An 18,896-nucleotide genomic window follows, 5' to 3' on the forward strand; every position below is an offset into this window, starting at 1 on the left:
CTCTGTGAGCGACGAATGGAAGAGGATTGAGGAACGGTGTCTAGCTGAAGGAGGTCGGCCAACACCACCATTCTGAAGAGCAGGCGAGCAATCACTCATGACGCACGGCTGTCCCACAAATCACGACACCCACCCGTGGGTTATGTAAGAAAGGAACAATAACAGTAATGAAAGTAATGTGTTAATGATACCGCAGTAACGATAACAGAGCCGCGCGGCCCCCGTTCAGATCAATCATCAACCTGTGTTTTCTCCCTCCAAGATGCATTTGACATATTAAAACATCCTGAGAGATAAAAGACGGTGGATCTTGGTCAATCTCCAACTCGCCTGCGAAAAGAGAAGCGCGGACAAAAGGAGGAATAATTAAAGCCCTCTATTATCTGTGGTATTCTATGTGAATATATATATATATGCGCGTTAGTGTGTGTGTGGTTTACGGTTACATTAGCAGTTCAGTGAATCCTTCCCCCACAGCGATACAGCCTGCTTTCTCCACCACCAAAACAAACCAGCCAGATAAATTTATACAAGAACACACCCCGCTGCTAAAACCTGATGAGCACCATCGTGTTTCCATCTTCTAATGCATCAGTGAGAGAGACACACAGGGAGACAGACAGAGAAGGAGAAAATCCCTGTTTGGGCAAGGTTACATGAACAGCAAGACGCTGCAAAATAGTCAGAGCACAAAATCACCACCTGGCCTATTCTGGCAAAATGTACTGTTACATGCACACGCACACTCACGTGCACGCTCGTGCAGACTAACAGGACCTCCCTGATAACAGAAATAGTTTCCTAATGAAATGTACAAGCGCTCAATCAGTCGGTGTTTTGTTCATTCAAACTGGGAAGCAAAGCCGAGTGATGCAAGTCGGTATTTTTTCCAGACACACGTCAGTGTGACCTCCCTCACCGTCCCTCTCGATTATCCCTCAGTTTCATTTTTCCTCTCGACTCCACTTCTCTTTTCTCGCGAAAGAAGTCATCGATCTTGTGAGCGCTTTAAATAAAGATTTATTTACTTGGAGTTCTCAACAAGAGAAGAATATTTGCTGTCTAAGGCACGACTAAACTCAATTACTAAAGATCATATGAACACGACAGGCTTGTGTGTGTGTGTGTGTGTGTGTGTGTCCTCGTACTTGAGTAGATGGTCCTTGGTGCTGCGCGTCTTGGTGAGGAACCTCTCGGCCAGCTTCTCCAGGTTGCGGCTGTAGTCCACCTCGATCTCTGCCTTCTTCCTGAAGAAGTCCTGCAGGTCCTGCAGCAGCTGCACCCTCAGCTCACACTGCTGATCCAGACACTTGAGCTGCTCCACCAGCTGGGCACGGATCTCTGCCGGGGTGAAAGAAAAGAGAGACAGAGATGTGTTTAACTTCTTTTTTTTTTTAAACTTTATTACGCTGACCACAAATCCAGGTGTAATCCGTGCATTGTGAGCCTCAAACGCACAATGTTTGTTACCGTGCACTTCTTAAATCAAAGGCCTCTCTTCTCTAAAAGAAAAAAACATGCAATTATCCGTACAACCGGGGGAGTAAGCTGCATACATTACTGCTGGCAGTGCAGCACTATCATTAAGATGCATGCCACAACAATGTGTAAGATATTAAGTCTAAAGCCGTTTCCTCTTTACAGCTGATGTGGATGGAGACCAGCTCCAGTGAAACACCTGGCACGGCCCTGACGCATCAGTCTGGCGTCTGGCGTCTTGGCTCAAATCCCTTCCCCCACTCCCACCTGTCTTTAACGCATAGACCACTATGGGTGAGCGTACATCAGCGTATTCATGCGTGCATCTATGTGTGTGTGTGAATGATCGGCTATCCTCTTCCACACACACACACACACACACAGATCTCCAGAGGCAGTCATTTATCCGAGCTTATCACTTTTCATTTTCCTCCTCGCCCCCTTCCCCCTCCTCCATGCTGCTCTCCAGTCTGGCCTCAAATTAATAGAGTGCACTCAGTGCAGACACAACTCAGTAACCATATTCAATCACTGGCTACGGGTTGGAGAAGTCCTTCGCCCACGGCAGCTATAGATTCGGACACACACGAATCGTCAGCAGCAACATGTGAACGCATCTTACACACCCAAGGACGTGATGATGATAAGCTGGATCAGTGATGACAGCTGACAGATTAATGTTATGCTCGCATAGCTGCCTGCCAATGCGGAGCGGGCTGCACATGCAAGAGTTAAGACACGACACACACACACACACAGACTTCTCCAATTGTTTGCATATGCAGCTGCATTTAGGCACAGACATCCTACCTCTACAACGCTGGCCGTAGAGAAAGCGGATGGCTTTGGCCTCCATCCTGCCTTCAGTGTAATCCGGACTCCCCTCACACACACACACACCGACTCTAGCAACCTCACACTCTGCAGACAGGCAGACAGTCAGCCGTCCGCGAGGGCTGACAGCGACTGTTACTGCTGCCTTTTGTGTTTAGTAGCTGAGAGTGCAGTTTGTCATTACCACAAAGAGAAGTGGGATATCTAAATGTGTCTGTGACCAGTCCCCGCTCCTCCTCCCCCTCCCGTCTCACACTTCTCTCTCATAAACACAGACCTAAACATTATGTCACGAGCCGGCGGCTGTGTCCTCTCACGATCAGTCTATACTGATTAAAAGGCCCAGAGAACGCCGTGCCATTACAGCGCTCGCAACAGATAAATGCATACACACAGCCTGTGTATGTGCTAATGACCTGGTGTGAGTATTTGCTATGACAACATGTGTTATTGACTCGCATGTTTGTGTGTGTGTGTGAGTCACTTGTCCCGCCTTTCAAGGCTGCGACGCAAAACCTTGAGATGGCGGCCTTGTAATTAAGTCAAACACGACGGCCGACACATGCCATACGTACAGCGACTGAAAACAAGCGCCCTCCATCCCTCCATCTATAAGAAGGTGACAGAAAACAAAGTGATCTGCGTTGGAGGCAGCCTGAGGGACGGAGGATATATGGAAGAACATCAGTCCCATGTGACCTAAGTGTTTAAAAAGCAAGTTTAACGGGGCTAGTAAGTCATTTTCATGTGGAGGCCATGCCCTGTGGCCCCTCAAGCCCCTCTCAGGGCCCCTTACAGTCATGTTAGGATGAGGAGTGCACGCTCCGTTTACAAAATATATGGCTGGGTGATTCAACCAAAGCTAACCCTATAACCCCTCACTAAGCTGGAAAAGGGTTTTTTGTTTTTTTATCCATCCAGATGCTGTTATCGAGTGTTAGCTGAGAGACAGGGATGGAGAGAGAGGAGAGCCGCCGTCAGAAAAGACTGATGCGGGTCTTTCTTCCCAGTCTCATTGCTCTGTAATGGTCATCATCTCCTTGAGCCAGTAAGGAGTGGGATGTGAACTGGAATGTGACGCCTCCAACCTCCACAAACCCCCCCTCCAGACAGCCACAGTCACATTTTCCAGGCAGATGAGAGCAGGTCTTGTAATCGGGCTCTGGGATTCTACTTTACTGATGCTCTCCCTTTGTCTTTTTTCCTCCTCTTCCTCCACCTCCTCCACCACCTCCTCCTCTGTCTGTAGTGTGCTAAGGGGCTGTCTGGCTCTGTCTGCACAAGCTTCATCCACACACACTTTTCACTTTGTTCATCAGTCCCACTAATACCACAAGCAAACGCAAAACAACTGGGCAAAAAAAAAAGAGTTGGCTGCTAACCTGAGGCAGCTCTTTCTCTCTGCAGGATATTTATTTTCTTGTGCAACAACAACCAGTCTACATACTCTCTCTGTGTGTGTGTGTGTAAAGCTTTCTAGTGATGCAAAAACAGGGCAGAATCACCATGGACGCTCCCTCCAGAGTGGCAAACCGTCAACATCTGCAATCACTCACGTGGAAAGGAACCCATCAAGCCGAAAACACATCTAGTGTAGCATTACATCGCTGACGTAGAACTGCGTACATGTACATGAGATGTGTCCATTTCTGGCCATAATTGAACTCCAGCTCAGGCAGCCGACAGTCTCATATGTTGTTGGTGTTATCACATCTCTGCCGGGGCCACAGAAGCCACCTGTTGATCTGTTTTGTTTTCTCAGTGTAGGAGTGTGTGTGTGTGCACATGTAAGGCTTTCTATGCACATAAAAAGGCAGAAATCTGACGAGCCCTGTGTCTTTTTCTCCCCTCCTCATCATCCATTATTGATCGGTTTACTTACCCCAACCCAGAGAGAGGAGAGACAGAAATAGAGAGAGATGATGAATGGTGACAGCACAACCACACTAGAATGACATTACCACCACGGCCTGCTGTTAATTTTGTAGTGGGCTGACGGCTGAAGGCAGGGTCGGACATGTCGCCGCATACAAATTCGCGGATGAAGGAAATGAAACTAGAAATGAAAATTAAAAAAAAATAAAAAATGCTGCCAAGAGGCGACCCAAAAGTCACATTGGCAAGCACAGTGAGGAGCCCGAAAGTCATGTTTTTCCTGCAACAGTACTTTTTTTTTTTGTGTGTAGCCGGAGCTAGTTTTTGCAGCAGAAAATGCCACCAGCAGCAGCTTTAGTCTGTTTCACTGGAAGCTGACAGAAGTGATGGGTGCCCTGAACGCTGTTCTGAGCTGGCCTAGATAGAGGAGCGACACACACTGCTGAGAGCACTCATTATACCTGAAAACACCCTGGGCTATGGGCACACACACACACACACACATACACAGAGTGACAGCGATGTGACACTGTGGATCCAAGCTGTCACTCTGAGATGTTTTGACGGCAGCTATCCAGCGCCGATCTTGGAAAGCCCCACCACCCCAGATGTGTCCTCCTCTATTACTGGACTGGTTCTGCTGACACACACACGTAGGTAGGCGCACATTGACACACACATGGCAACTGTTTACAAGTAGACGTGATGAGTGTTCGAGACAAGGCTTAAACTGGCTGGAGAGGGAAGGCGAGGCTACAAAACAAAAGAGGAACAATAAACTGACACAGATGACTCTTAGAAAAAGGTTCATTCTCGTTTTTGGAGTCGCAGATCTTGAACCGTGATCCATCCTGCTAAATATAAAACTGTTCCAAGTTCACTGATCCAAGTTTTTCTCTCCCCCTCGATACTAAACACTCAAGCGATACCAGTTCTCTCTTTAAAATCTGTCTAACCTCGCAGCGTGGATTTATTTCTGAGTCAGGTAATGTGAGGCCGGGGATTGTTGTGCCACTGAAAAATGAGTCAGCGGCACCATGTGAGTGACTAACTGTTAACTGATGGCAAATCTTTTTTTAAAACGACCTTGATGAAGAAAGTGTATTCAATGCGGATCAATCGTGTCATCCCTGATACATAATCCGATTCATCAGCACAGAGATTCGGTGGATCGGGTTGATGCATCCCCTTACAGAGAACGTGACACATGAGAAACATGATCGCTGTCCTTCATACGTTACAGTTTACACATCAACATCCTAGTTAGGGCCCGAGCACGGCACGCTGTGCGCGGCCCTATTGGATTTCAAAAGTTTAAAAGTAAATCGCATTTTCGACGGCCTATATGTACTCGAAAACTCACGAATGGCTCGACAGCGCCACCTAGATGTATGTTTTCGGAGGGGCCCCTCGCCACGGTTTTGTCCACGTGTACGAAATTTTGAGGGAGTATGTAACATACCGAGACGCACAAAAAAGTCTCTTGGTGACCCGGGCTACAGCGAAGCGTATGGTGTCCATTTTGTTCCAAATTTGGCCGTTTCGTGTTTTTGGGGTCATTTCCAGGGGTCGCATTTGAACGAACTCCTCTTAGGGATTTCATCCTATGTGTTTGAAACTTGGCGTGTGTGTTCTTCAGGCCTCTACAATGAAAAGTTATCAAAATCGCAACTTTTCATCAGAGGGCATGGCCGTGATGGCGCGTCAAAGTCAACATGCCTCCATTGACTTTTTGGCTGATTTTCAGGCAAAAGTGTTGGGCTATCATATACTTCCTCAGAGCTGTCTGAAACTTCTTGTGGTTATTAAGACCGATATTATGCACATTTGAACGTGCGCACATGTGCGAGGACCCGACCATCGCTGCTTGCAGCGTTAATTTAACTTTGACCATACCTGCAGTGTGTGCGCACACAGTTTTGTCATCGTTCTGCGATGATTAACGGATTATTAAGCGACACTTCTGCTGCTCTCGCGTTCAGTTTTAATGTGATTTAAATAATCTGGCTTCACTGCTGCTCTGTTTGTCAGACGCAGACTTCTAATAAAAATAATAATGATGTTACCACCGTCGATAGAAACAAAAAAAGTCCAGAACAGCAATATGAGACTGTAAACCTGGATAATCCTTTAAACACAAGCCTGTCTGCCAGCATTGAGGTTTAGTGCCCACAACCTGTGCCAGGTAATCAGTGAACACAGCGGGAACACAACACACACACACACACACACACAGTTAACTAGTTCTAAGAAATTCAAGATATCCCACCACGATTTCTAGCTACTGGCGAGAGAGAATATTACCCATTCTGCTCGTGTGTTTGTGTGTGTGTGTGCATGAGCTCACATGCACACCGTGTTTATGCAGTAAGGCCTGGTCTTTGTTGCTCCGGGGGCTGATACTGCAGTACAGAGCGGCGGAGAAGAGAGAGAGAGAGAGAGAGAGGGTAGGGGGGGGTAATGGTTTTGAGTTGTACCACTGTGAGCTCATACTATTGTCCTCAGAAGAATGAAAGAAGCAGAAAGAAAAAGAGAAAGAACAGAAAGCAGTGTAAAAAAGAGTGAGGAGGGGGGAGGAATGGGGGGGGGGGGCACTGCGTCACTGTGAATAATATGTCCATTCATCCCTGTACACACAGGAAGAGAGGACAGAGAGACAGGAAGTCAGTCGGACCGGTTCATTGCCAGTAGGGAGCACATGGGAGGGGAGGGTCATACTAAAACAACCACAGGAAGCGTGAGTGTGTGTGTGTGTGTGTGTGTGTGTAAAGACAGAGTGCAGCAGGATGGGGGGGTTGGACTGAGGTGTGTGTGTGTGTGTCTGTTTCTTCAAATGAAAGGGCCTGAAGAAAAACAGGCAGCTGTGGAGTTCACCAATATAACCCTCTGAACCTGAAACCAGGCAGGAAAAGAGGGGAGAGCGACTGACGGAGAGAAAATAGGCCAGGGGTTTGCAGGGGGGCACAAGCTGTGTGTGTGTGTTGGGTGTTGGGGTGTGTGTGTGTGTGTGTGTGTGTGTGTGTGGATGGCGGAGCTATTCGACGTGATTTTTTTTTTTTAAGCCAGTTGATTGAGTTGGTAGTGTGAAGCCTCAGGTTGCAGGTAGTATTTCCTAATAGGATTCTTCAGCGGGGTGGAATCTATTAGTTCCAGACATGCCTGCCTAATATCGCTTCGCCGTGCACGCACGAGCACGCGCGAGTGCGAGCGAGGAGTGGGGAGTAGAGGAAAAGATAGAATTACAGTACAGTAAGTGTTGGAGGGAAAACTATTGCAGGAATGGAAAGATTCCAGCCAATGTCTTTTCCTTGGGTCTGGACTTTCCTCTGAAAACAAACACACACACGCACTAAAAATCGTATATAGGTATTTCCTCTCTCACCCAGAGTTTGAAACCTTTAGGAAAAGCAGTGTCGTCTTAAGGAGGCGAGTTAACGAGCTTAGTGACTTTCAGACATGGAAAACGCCGCTGAAGCCAAAACCACTGCAGACCTGCTCTGTGTGCAGGAGAGCAGAGAGACAGAAAATATGAGAGGAAAAATAAGCTACTCTGTGCTGTGCTGGGGTGTAAGTAAGTAAAGAACAGGAGGAAGTTATCACCGTCTCTTTCTGGTGCTTTGGAAATTTCACTTCTGGCCCAAGTTTATAATAATAGAGAAGCGAGTACTGGAGGATGCTTTCAGCCACGCATGGCGGCGAGCCTCCGACCTCTCACACACACACCCTCCGACCTCTCACACACACAAACACACAAACAATTGCATGCACCAATTAAAACTACAGACGACCCAGGAGATTAAAAACAATGGATTATGAAATACTATAAAATTATTTCCCACTGTAATTTGTAATGAGCTAAAGCTTAAAGAATAGGCAGCAGCCACGCTGAAAGAATTAGTCGGGAACATTTTGGGGAAATGCATCTGCATGTGTCTGCAGATAGACTGCTTTCTTGTGTCTGTCTGTTTAATATAAAGCCATGTTTCATTCCCCTTCATCTTCAAAAACACTGGAAACCAGGAAACAGCTCGCCTGGCTACGTCTGAAACAAGTAATAAAAATTTGTCTACCAGCAATTTAAAGCTTTATTTTAATCCAACCCCAGGTTTTAAAAATGGCAAGTTGCGGTTTTACAGGGGTGTTGTGTGCAGGAATATTACTTTCTTGTGACATATCAATCTTCTCTCGACAACAAAGCACGTACATGTGTTTTCCTAAAATGTCCAGACTGGGTACTCCAGATAAGGAGAGGAGAGACATTAAATTATTAACTGTATGCCTCATTAAAACTGCAGTGTCTGTCACAATGACTATAATATAATCTCCATCTATTATTATGCCAGATTAGTATTGTGTTGTTATCTCCCGGTGATAAATAACAACAACAGGGGCCTGTTGATATGACTCACCTCCCCCCTTAAGTATAGCCTTTGTGTGGATAAACCACTACTTGCCCGTGTTGCACCCTTCCGTGGTGGGAAGAGGAGGAGGAGGAGGAGGAGGAGGCTCGGTGAGAGGAAGAGAGAAAAGGAGGTGACAGGGAGGGGAGATGGAGGGTTATTATGGGGGTGGGGGGGGGGGACTCAGCGGGGGTAAATTCCTCTGCACTACTACTCGGATCAGGAAGTCATTAACCCTTTACTGGCTAGCGATATGCTTTATCTGCAGCGACAGGAAGGAGCGAGGAGGTGTGTGTGTGTGTGTGTGTGTGTGTGTGTGTGTGTGTGTGTGTGTGTGTGTGTGTGTGTGTTCACTGCATCTGTGGGCTCACAGCCTGAGCCATGTGGGCTCTCGTCAGGGTTCCTTGCACTCTGTGAGCCGGGAGCACAGGTCAGGGGTCAAGGGTCGCAAAAAGCTACTGGAGGAGGGTCAGTCTCCCACGTCAAGCAACCGGTAGAAGACACCTACGACAATAGGACTGTCAAGTTTCAGCTTAAACTGATATCGCTGCCTCTTCTACCAAGCGGTCATTGGTTTTATAGAATATAAAAATCTTTCCAGGAGTATGTTTCTACCTCTCCCTCCCTCCAGATACCAGCAGCCTTTCCCATCCATCACATGCTCTGATTGGTGGTAGCAGCGGGGTTGCAGGGTTGGATGGTTGGAGGCTGGGCTCTCTATGCATAATGAAAAAGGCTGCTTATCAAAAGTTAACCAGCTCCTTACATTTACAGCCCTTGTCTGCTCTACTAACACAGTCTGGAGAAGAAAAGAAGACACACACACAGAGTGTGTGTGTGTGTTGGGGAAGGGGGGGGACGTCTCACACAGATTCAGGGAATGAGGATAAATGAAGGGACATGAAATGAGATTAAGGCCGCAGCCAACAATTATTTGTACTGTCCGTTAATCTGGTTTTCTAGTTTTGATTAGTTGCTTCGTTTGTTTAGTCCAGAGCTAAAGCGGTAAATCAGTTGGTAATTCAAGTAATTTTTCCAAGAAAAAATCCCAGATATTCCCTTAATTATTACAACTCACTGCTTTTCTTTGTGTTGTGTTAAATTAGAGAGAAAATCTTTGCGTTTTGAATCACTGGTCACATAAAAAAAAAGCAATCTGAGGAGATCACACGCTGGGCTTTAGGAAAATGCGATGAGCAAAATATACATTTATCAAGAAAGTAACCAGTCGTTTTTCTTTTAGTCTCTTCTTCTTGAGAAAAATCAATGCTCGTCACAACTTTCTGAGCCAACAGCATCTCTTTGAACAGCTTGTTGTGTTGGAGAAACAAATAAATAAAATCAACAATTAATCTTTTACCAAAATTCTTTCTACAAATCAATTAATTGTGTCACTGTTTCACACGCAATCTTACAATTCAGTGTGTGTGTGTGTGTGTGTGTGTGTGTGTAGTTCATCCTCAAGGGTACTTTCCACCTGGTGTCACCTCTATTTCCTGTCTCTGCCGGACACAGCCATCTGGACCTCAGTCTGGTCCAACAGCCTTCATCTCTCACACACACACATTCTCTCACACACTCACACACACACACTCCGCCGTAGGGATGCAAACCATGACACAGTATAGTGATCTACGCCATCTGTCCGCGGTGGTATGGATACGTATCAGACAAAAACGCAGATACATATTATACCATCCTCAGACAGCGGGAGAGACGATATTAAGAGGAGATGTCCCACTGTGTTCGTGTGTTCGTGTGTTCGTGTGTGTGTGTGTGTGTGTGTGTGTGTGTGTGCGTGGCGTACACAGTGTTTCCAAATGACCAGTGCATAACACCCCCCCTCCCTCTAATAATCAGCTTAGCAGCCAGTCAGGGGATTTGACTAATCCACAACACAAGCATGGGAAGAAGCCCGCCGAGTGTGTGTCTGTCTGCGTGCACAGTCTGTCTGGCAGTGTGTGTGTGTGTGTGTGTGTGTGTGTGTGTGTGTGTGTGTGTGTGTGTGTGTGTGTGTGTAGTAAGTTAAATCAACCTCGACGATCTTGGAGAGAGCTCTCTCTAAGTGTCGAGAATTACAAGAATCGTCCAAGACACGGGACTACTTTCAGATAGCGATGGACAGGCGCGGACCCTCCGTGTGCAGACACATCATCGGGTCTATTAGCAGGTCAACACTCGTCATAACAGCGAATGACTGACGAGCTTAATGACTGTGGATTAAAAACAGTCATCAATCGTTCACTCATCCCTTCTTACACTTTCTTCATTTTTCTTTAAATCCTCTGTCAGATTCAGTTTGATCAGCACCAATGATTCATGGGAACCTCGGCGGCTCCGTGTGCATGCATTCAAACTCCAACCCCCCTTCCTTCCACAGGGGAAAAGCACCGCCGCTTTGAAGCCCAACACAGTGTGTAATAGCCTCCCCTCTGTCATTTAATAGCTGCGCATGACAGCGTCTTTCACGCAGCAAACTGCACAAAAACATGAGAAAAAAGACGATACGGCACATGTGTACGTGACTGGTACGTATAACCTTACTCAGCAAACTCTTATCGCTGCATTCCAGGAGACGTCAGCGACGTGCCTGAAAATGGCCGTAGGAAAAGATGGTAGAGATGGCGATAGTGAGAGTTGAGAGGAGAGAGGGGGCAGGCGGGCGGGCGGCGGCACCGTGAATTAAAGGCCGTATCTCTTGCTGATGGCTGCTGATCTTTATCCGGATGCCAGTGGAAGGCAGCGGGGCTTGCATGGAGGATGGAAGGAGGGGGGGGATATGTTCCATCAGACAAAGGATGAGACCAAAAACTAGGGAGTAGATAACACGAGATGCTATCGCCGCATCTGCCTTGAGGTCACACCTTTCTCCAGCTACAGCGACAAAACCAGGAGGAAGGCTGAGAGCTGCGGAGAGAGTTTAAGGTGCAGAGGCACACAGTGATGCAGTGGGAGGGAGTGCCAGGTACATGCAGATGTAGCCGGTCTGTGTGTGTGTGTTCTTTATACACGACTTTATATTTCCCCACACGTCAACACGTACACGCAAATGATCTATTAGCTGTTCAACTGGGAAACGAATCGACAGCTTTTATATTTGATTAGAGACGTCAGCTCTACTAAATTCTGATGACGTTTTAAAATTTTGTTGATATTAAATATACCAACCAATGAACTCCTCGCGTACACTGCATCACTACTACTGTGCTAAGAAAGTCCAATAAAGCTGTAGGTCATAATCAGAGAACAGTGCATGAGTCAGAGAGTTAGAGTCTTTGGCTCTCATCCCTTAATCACTGGGGGCAGAAAAAGCTGAATCAGGATCAGCCTATGCAGCAACTGCAATCACATCCCCCCCCCTCCTCTCTCTCTCTCTCTCTCTCTCTCTCTCTCTCTGTCTGTCTCCCCCCTTTTCTGCATCCATTTAACCCTTCTCTCCAACACGCCGCTCCAGAGGTATAACTCATTCTCACGCCTGTAATGTGTGTGTGTGCATGTGCGTGCTGTGTAATCACTCCTGCAAGAGGCGCACAGCTCAGAGAGTCAAGGCGGGGTAGGGGGGGTTGCCAGCGGTGACAGGCCAGCGCCAATGAAATATGGCCGCCGTTTCAACCAGGCGGCAGACCGTCACAACAACCTTCGCAGATACCAAATCGGTTCTCGTGAAGAACAGCTACGATGTGTGTGTGTGTGTTGGTGTGTGTGTGATCGGAGATCCGAGCCCCGCCCTACCTTCCACCTCGCCCCATGGAGAATGTAGCATTGCGGTATATGCCATCGCTGAGGAACAGGGGCCGTAACTATGACTTCAGTGAAGATCACATTCAGCCAGCTGGTTAAATTCCCCCAGCCTCTCGCATACCTACCGATTTGGCGATTTGTCTGAGGGCTACGGGGACGTGGAAGGGGACCGAGAGGAGAACTAAACGGGCCAAGCTGCACGAAGAGGCTCAGAGGGAGGACAACTCAACACCTCAGCACAACAAACAACCGCAAGAGCAGCACAGGGGGGGCTCAGCTGAGATCATTTTGCCCCCCCTCTCCCCTCGTTCTGTTTCTCTGCGGCATTGTTTCGTCTTTAGCTGTTTCACATTAAGTTTTTTGTCATAACAACAAAAACAGCTGTGCTCTGTCGAAGGTAGACCGACAAGAAAAGTCTGTCACACTTTTTTGGGTTGTCCCTTTGTCAGGACTCATTGAGATCGAGGTCGATTTCTCAGAAACTGAGCAAAAGAATGGAAAGAAACCCTCAGGGCTGAAGTTTTAGCGAGGGCATAATGAGATGCAAGCAGCACCGAGTGCATGCATGATCCAATTGACAACTTTTACAAACTCGTTCTACCGGTGTAATTTTTGAGTAATTTAACACCGTAGGCTACCGTTTCAGCTTCTCTTTCATTACGTAATACCCAGATTGGGTCCTTTATCTCAACGGCGAGAGCCGTTTTAAAGCTGTGAAGATCACGTTTAGCCACTCGGGATGTGATCAGTAGACAGTAGTAATTACTAGAGAAGTGTCACGGCAGGTAGGGTGTAAGCTGAAAGTTCATTTACACACTGATCCACGCGCCACACGAGATAAACATTGGACGTTTGGTCCGGATGAGGACTCGGGTCACTGTTGAGTTCACAGCATTACTAGAGTAAAGCCAGCTTTCTTGTTCAGACTTTTTTCCATTAGAGATCGGCCCCTTTAATGAATATTTTAGGCCTCTGGACAAAATAGGAAAACGAGCTTACAGAAGATTCATAACATCAGGTCATTCATTCATCAGCAGGCTTAACGTGAGAGTTAAACTGATTACGTTAATGTAATGTCTGCACGCTACTTGGACAAACTCATATTCAGTAATAAGCTGAATATTTTCTTCTGAAATGAAAGGAATACATTTCGCATTAAAAAAAAAATGCTGACTTTGTTGTCAGCATTCAGAAAGATGCCAGTGATGCTAATGCAGCACTTGGCCGAGATGAGCAGGGTTTGGAAATGAGCTGAGCTGTAGGGACACTCTATTAAACTCCACTAGATTGTATCGGACGGAGATTAGTCCTCCAACGTGCAGGCTGACATCATTCCAAAAAAAACAAAGCTCAAGGCCTGGAACTTGCATAAAGCCCTGACCGGCAGGGTGGAAACACGGGGCACTGCGATACTTTTCACACTTCTATAAAAGCTTGGTATTCTGTGACAGTCTGGAGTAAGGCAGACAAAGACTTTTTAGAGTTAGAGCTGCTTTAATGTGATGATTTCTTCTGCACAAAGAGCAGGAGTTAGTAATTAGATCTCCTCCTCTAAGGCAGGTGTGTGATTTAGTCTACACTTATATAGGAGGTTGCGATATATCAGACTAAATTAATCTCCCTGCAGCCGGGCAAATCGGGGTCAGTTTGAGCTCACTGCCCGAATAAGACCAGCAACACTGAGCTGCAACGGTTTCCGCAGTGCAGAACACTGTAAGAAAAAAGCCTCGAGCACATCTCGGCAGTAATTGGAAAGTAAAAAACCAGAAGAAGAGAAAATGAAATTCATCAAAAATCATCCCCACAGGTAAAGTCTGACTTCGTGAGCCGCTGCAGGCTTGAGAATAGCTCACCTGAGGTCACCCTGAGGACGCCCCCGACACAATGAACGCAGCCTTTGTGCTGCTTTAAAACACACATACACGCTATTGTTTTGCTTTCCCGGTAATGACGGCCTGTTTAGTCACACGATTTGTCCTCACGGCTCAAATATCAACATCTCATGGGTCGTAACAAGCGTCTTCACAGTCTGAGGATCGGCGTGGCTAAGCGAGCTGAGGACGGACGGGTCAGCTACGCTCCTGGCTGCAGCCTGGGAACGAGTGCCGCCGGGTGATTTTAAGAACTGTTCTGTATCGATCGAGACCAACATGTTGGTGCCGCCGTGAAGACTCTGTCAAACAAACGCAAGGTCATCCATTGTTGATGAGTTTGGCTCAAAGGTTTGTTAAAGCACAGTCCGACAGCATCCAAAAACTCACTCTGCAATCCAATTATAATGGCTCGTAGCACTGTGCCAATTCTGCTTTTTACCTCCTACGCACGGCGACTGAAGAAAATTGCTGCCGTGATTGATTTCGAGCTGTAAAACCCTGACTTAAAAAGGAGTGCAACCTGCTGAGCAGTGTTTTTTTGGCATGTGATGAGCCCTCAACCTGGATGGATTATTCAAACTGAACTTCCTGGTATATATATTTGTCTTCTCGCTGCTACCTGCAACAACACGCTCACACCCACGCAGCCGTCAGTTTGAACAGACTAAATGACTGAGTAGACTCTTGTCTTTGCTCCGAGATGACGCCGTGCGAGCGTCTGTCGGGACGTGCATCTCGAGCTTTGACCTCCGCGAGGAGAAGGGACTATCAGAGCATCCTCCCGACATGCCGATGGCCCTGCAGTGTTTCAAGTATTTCTCTCGCAGTCTTCCTGCCCTCTGACACCACGGGAACCCTGGTGTCTTGTGAGCCTCGGAGACATGACAGAACACAAAGCTATCTGTACTCAGGAATGGACGGCCCTGATACCGAGAGAACAACGTCTCTCCGGCGAGGTGAACACGGGGTCAGCGACTTTACACATGCGTGTTTGTCCTGTTCTGATGATGTGATGTGTCAGAGAGAGAGAGGGAGAGGAATCAGTGCAACACAATGGAGTGCTGCAGTGTGGGCGGCCACACCCTTTCCTCCTTAGCTCCCCTCCACGGCCTCCTCTCCTCCGGCCCCTCAAAAGAAAAACTGCCTTGACGAGATTTTAAAAGAAAGGGACAGAGGAGGGAGGGAGGGAGAGACGGTGGGAGTGGACACACCAGGCATACCAGGAATGAAATCCCTGCTTATACGGTACATAAAAGAAAATCAGAAGTCAGGGAGTATGAAAACCAGGAGGGGAAAGAAGAAAAAAAAAAGACACTAATGAATGCAAGAAAAAGTGAGAGGTTTGACAGTTTCTCAGCTCTGGCAGTGAAAACATGACAGAGAGCTGAGAGAGAGAGAGACGGGGTGGGCAGAACTGAGCTGAGCAGGGCTGGAGGAGGAGGGGAGGGGAGGGGGGTAAGAGAAACAAAATGGGGGCATAAAAAACAGGAGAACAGGAGATAGATAAATACCGAGGCATCCGGCGGGAGAGAAAAGGCTCCGCTGCGTGAAGGATCGCGCTCTGCGACGTGTTGCTGAATTATTGATGCTGCCTCATCGCTGAAGGCTGTGAAGAGGGACCGCTTTCACACACACACACATACACGGCGTAACCCCCTCTGCATCATAAACATGCACGCACACGTGAGTTGGAGCCGGCGGTGAAATACATGCACGACGACGATCAACCCCCCCCTCGTCGAAGCGGCTCCCGAGAGTGTCTGACAGAGGGAAGAGGAGGAGAGGTCAGAGGTCACGGCAGACCGGAGGGAGACATGTGGCCCACACCTGTTCCCGAACTCGGCTCGGTAGACGAGATCGTCGCGAGGTAAAGCGAGAGGGTCATCAGTGTGGTTTATCGTCGAACAATTCTCTGTAGTTTGACGGAGAGATCTCCTCTCTTTCTCATCCACAGAGGAAAGCCTGTTTGATCTCGCAGAGACACACACACACACACACACACACACACACACACACACACAGATGTGTCACTCTCTGTCACTAAAAAAGGAAAGAACTCCCCTTCCCTGTCTCTCGAGCTCTCCCTCCCCACTTTGCTAGAAATCAGACCCCGTTGTACCCAAACAACAACAAAATAATTCATGAGTTCAGAATTGGCCTCTGTGCTGCTGAGGGCCAGCTGTGCCGCGTGCATATGGACCATGTAGAATGTAAGCTATGACAGCGATGTATCTCACGCAGAAGACAGTGGCGGTCATTGTCATCAGCGGGACACAATGGAGAGAGATACAGCCAGGGACCTGACTCACACATACTGTAAGCCTTCCTGGCTCATTACTGCTAACAAAGACACAATGGGCATTAAGTGTCGACATGTTGTGCCGAGTTTACAATAGCTGCTTTAATACAGAGGCGGGTTGCACCGAAACGTCGCTGCGAAGTTTGTTTTTCTTTGTTTTTCTCGCTGGAACTCATTGTGATTTTGCACATCCCGGCCCATTAACTAAACAAACTCTCAAATTATACAAACTACTCGAAGATATTTTTTGAATTATGAGTCAAAAGTCTTGCCATGTTGTTGGACGCTCAAACCCAGAAGAAAAAGTCAAGAGGGAGGATGGATTTGTTCTTTTCTGGAAAAGTTGGAATTCTTCAGATGATGTTTTAATAGTTAAATATGTATGTCAGCACTTAACTTGTGCATACCGCCACACAGGGGACTCACAGGATGTGATGCAGATGCACGTAACCTTGAACACCTCTGATGCCTGTGTTAATAAAAGGTTGTTTTAGGTGTCATCAACTCGATCGAGGCTGAAATCTAAATCAAGAGCGGCTCCCATCAACAGATTTGAAAAGTTCTTGCTTGTAATTTTTAGATAACCGATTGTGCGATGAACGTACAAAAACAAAAACGGGACCATAATTATAATTTCTAAAAAGCTCAGATCCAGCAGTTGGGAATCCACCACTCCAGACTGGGAAACTCTCCTCCACATTCCTCAGAGGGAATACCATCAGCACATGACAAGAGCCCCACTCACACTCGGCCACTTAGCCCCGCTGCCTCCCACTGCAACCTTTTACACACAGTGGACGCCTGTGTGTACGTGCATTTGTGTCATGGACAGCAACCTTTTAACATGCTACGCTGCCCTCGGACAGAAAGAAATCACAGAGAGAATGGGGAGTGGGAGAGGCGAGATTTAGGGAAGGGAGGGGGGGGGGTTGGAAAAGAAGAGGACAAAAGGAGTGAGGGGGGGTGCACCAGAATATGCTTGTGTCAAGCAGCTATGCCACGAATGTGATGAAGTGATTGATGGGATGGTTCTTTGTGCTAAAGGGGGGACACCCCCTTCTTACCCCTCTCCCTCTTCGTCAACTTCTCTATAACCCCGACACTCCAGGCTCAACTCAGGAACAAAAACCTACTGAACCTTCAGCTTGGCAGGTCTAAGCAGGGTGACTAGACAAGCATGTAGCACAAGGTGTATAATCTACATCGATCAGTTCCACGTCAACTCCTGTCCTGCATGGGCCACTGCGCAACAGGAATGAGTACATATATAAATATATATATGTGTGTGTGTGTGTGCATGTATAAGGAGAGGGATGTTTCCATTTCCACTCTGTTTGGAGCACATGGACTGAGTCGGGAATGTGGGCAGGGAGGAAGGAGGAGCAGCAGAGGGAGGGAGGGCGGTAATCTGAGAGGGGTATCCCACAGCGCAGACCGACACATGGTCTATACGCTCCACTGTGGGCCCGGCGCACAAGGAGAGGGACGCCGGCAGACAAGATTTCCCTTTCAATCACAGGTCTGAATAGAGGAACACTATAGGGGCCTGGTGGGCGTCGTCATACCAACATCCACCTATTGACAGAGCTCCTTTGAAGACAATAACGACATGTGAGAGTCATTGCATATTATAAACACTACATGCAGCCTTTACAATGTACCACAGATCCACAGCATGTACGCAATTTTAAATCTTCTTAAAAGCTTCATACGTTCATCGTGCATGCATGAAAATCTGAGGGCACATCAGGTAACACATCAGTTGTCAGTGATGACGGCTGCTGGGCCGTGATTTATTAAGTGTGTCTGTGTAAACCACGCCGCCAGGTTCAATTAAAATACTTTGCCTACGATCATTTTGGAACTCTTGCGCTTTCGCTTTACCAAACATCCACCCGCTCCCGTTTTGCAGGATTCTTTCTAAACGCTTTTTTGGCACACGTGGAAGACAGTGGCATACTTTTCAAAATCTGAAACACTCATGTGATGCCAGCATGGGGCTCATTGTTTGTGAGTGCGTGTCGATTTGTTTTCCTTGAAAAATAACTTGCTTCGGCCACCGCCAGATAAAAAATTTTTTAAAAAAAGGCAGTGCTGCATCGCTGAGATGTTTTTTCCAGATGAAAGCAGAGACGACAGCACAGTACGTCCTCTTCGGCTTCATTGAATCAACACTTCTCCTTACAGTGTCAACAGAAAGTGAACATCTGCTAGACAAAGATTGTTTGCGAGGCTATTGTATTGACGCTGTGCAAGTATACTTAATAAACTGCTGCATCAGCGTATCACCTTCAGCATCAACCGAGTCGCGATGATGGCGCCACAGTCGCCACCCAAGCTCAACGGACGGGTGGACGGGTAAAACGTATCACGCAGCTGCACGAGAAAAAAGAT

At 47.3% G+C, this 18,896-nt stretch overlaps 1 protein-coding gene across 4 annotated transcripts in view; it reads right to left on the minus strand.

The window, feature by feature from the left end:
- Positions 1–18,896, minus strand: part of srgap2 (SLIT-ROBO Rho GTPase activating protein 2) — a 51,017-nt gene that overhangs the window by 22,130 nt on the left and 9,991 nt on the right. For 3 of the 4 annotated variants that reach the window (XM_019256746.2, XM_019256738.2, XM_019256757.2), the window contains exon 2: positions 1,149–1,341. In XM_019256746.2, coding sequence (XP_019112291.1) covers positions 1,149–1,341 — 193 coding nt within the window. Of the gene's footprint in view, positions 1–1,148; positions 1,342–2,289; positions 2,472–18,896 lie in introns of those variants that run through there. The other variant, XM_019256753.2, reaches the window with a different exon arrangement.

Source organism: Larimichthys crocea, chromosome VI (genome assembly GCF_000972845.2).
Source record: "Larimichthys crocea isolate SSNF chromosome VI, L_crocea_2.0, whole genome shotgun sequence".
NCBI lineage: Eukaryota > Metazoa > Chordata > Actinopteri > Sciaenidae > Larimichthys > Larimichthys crocea.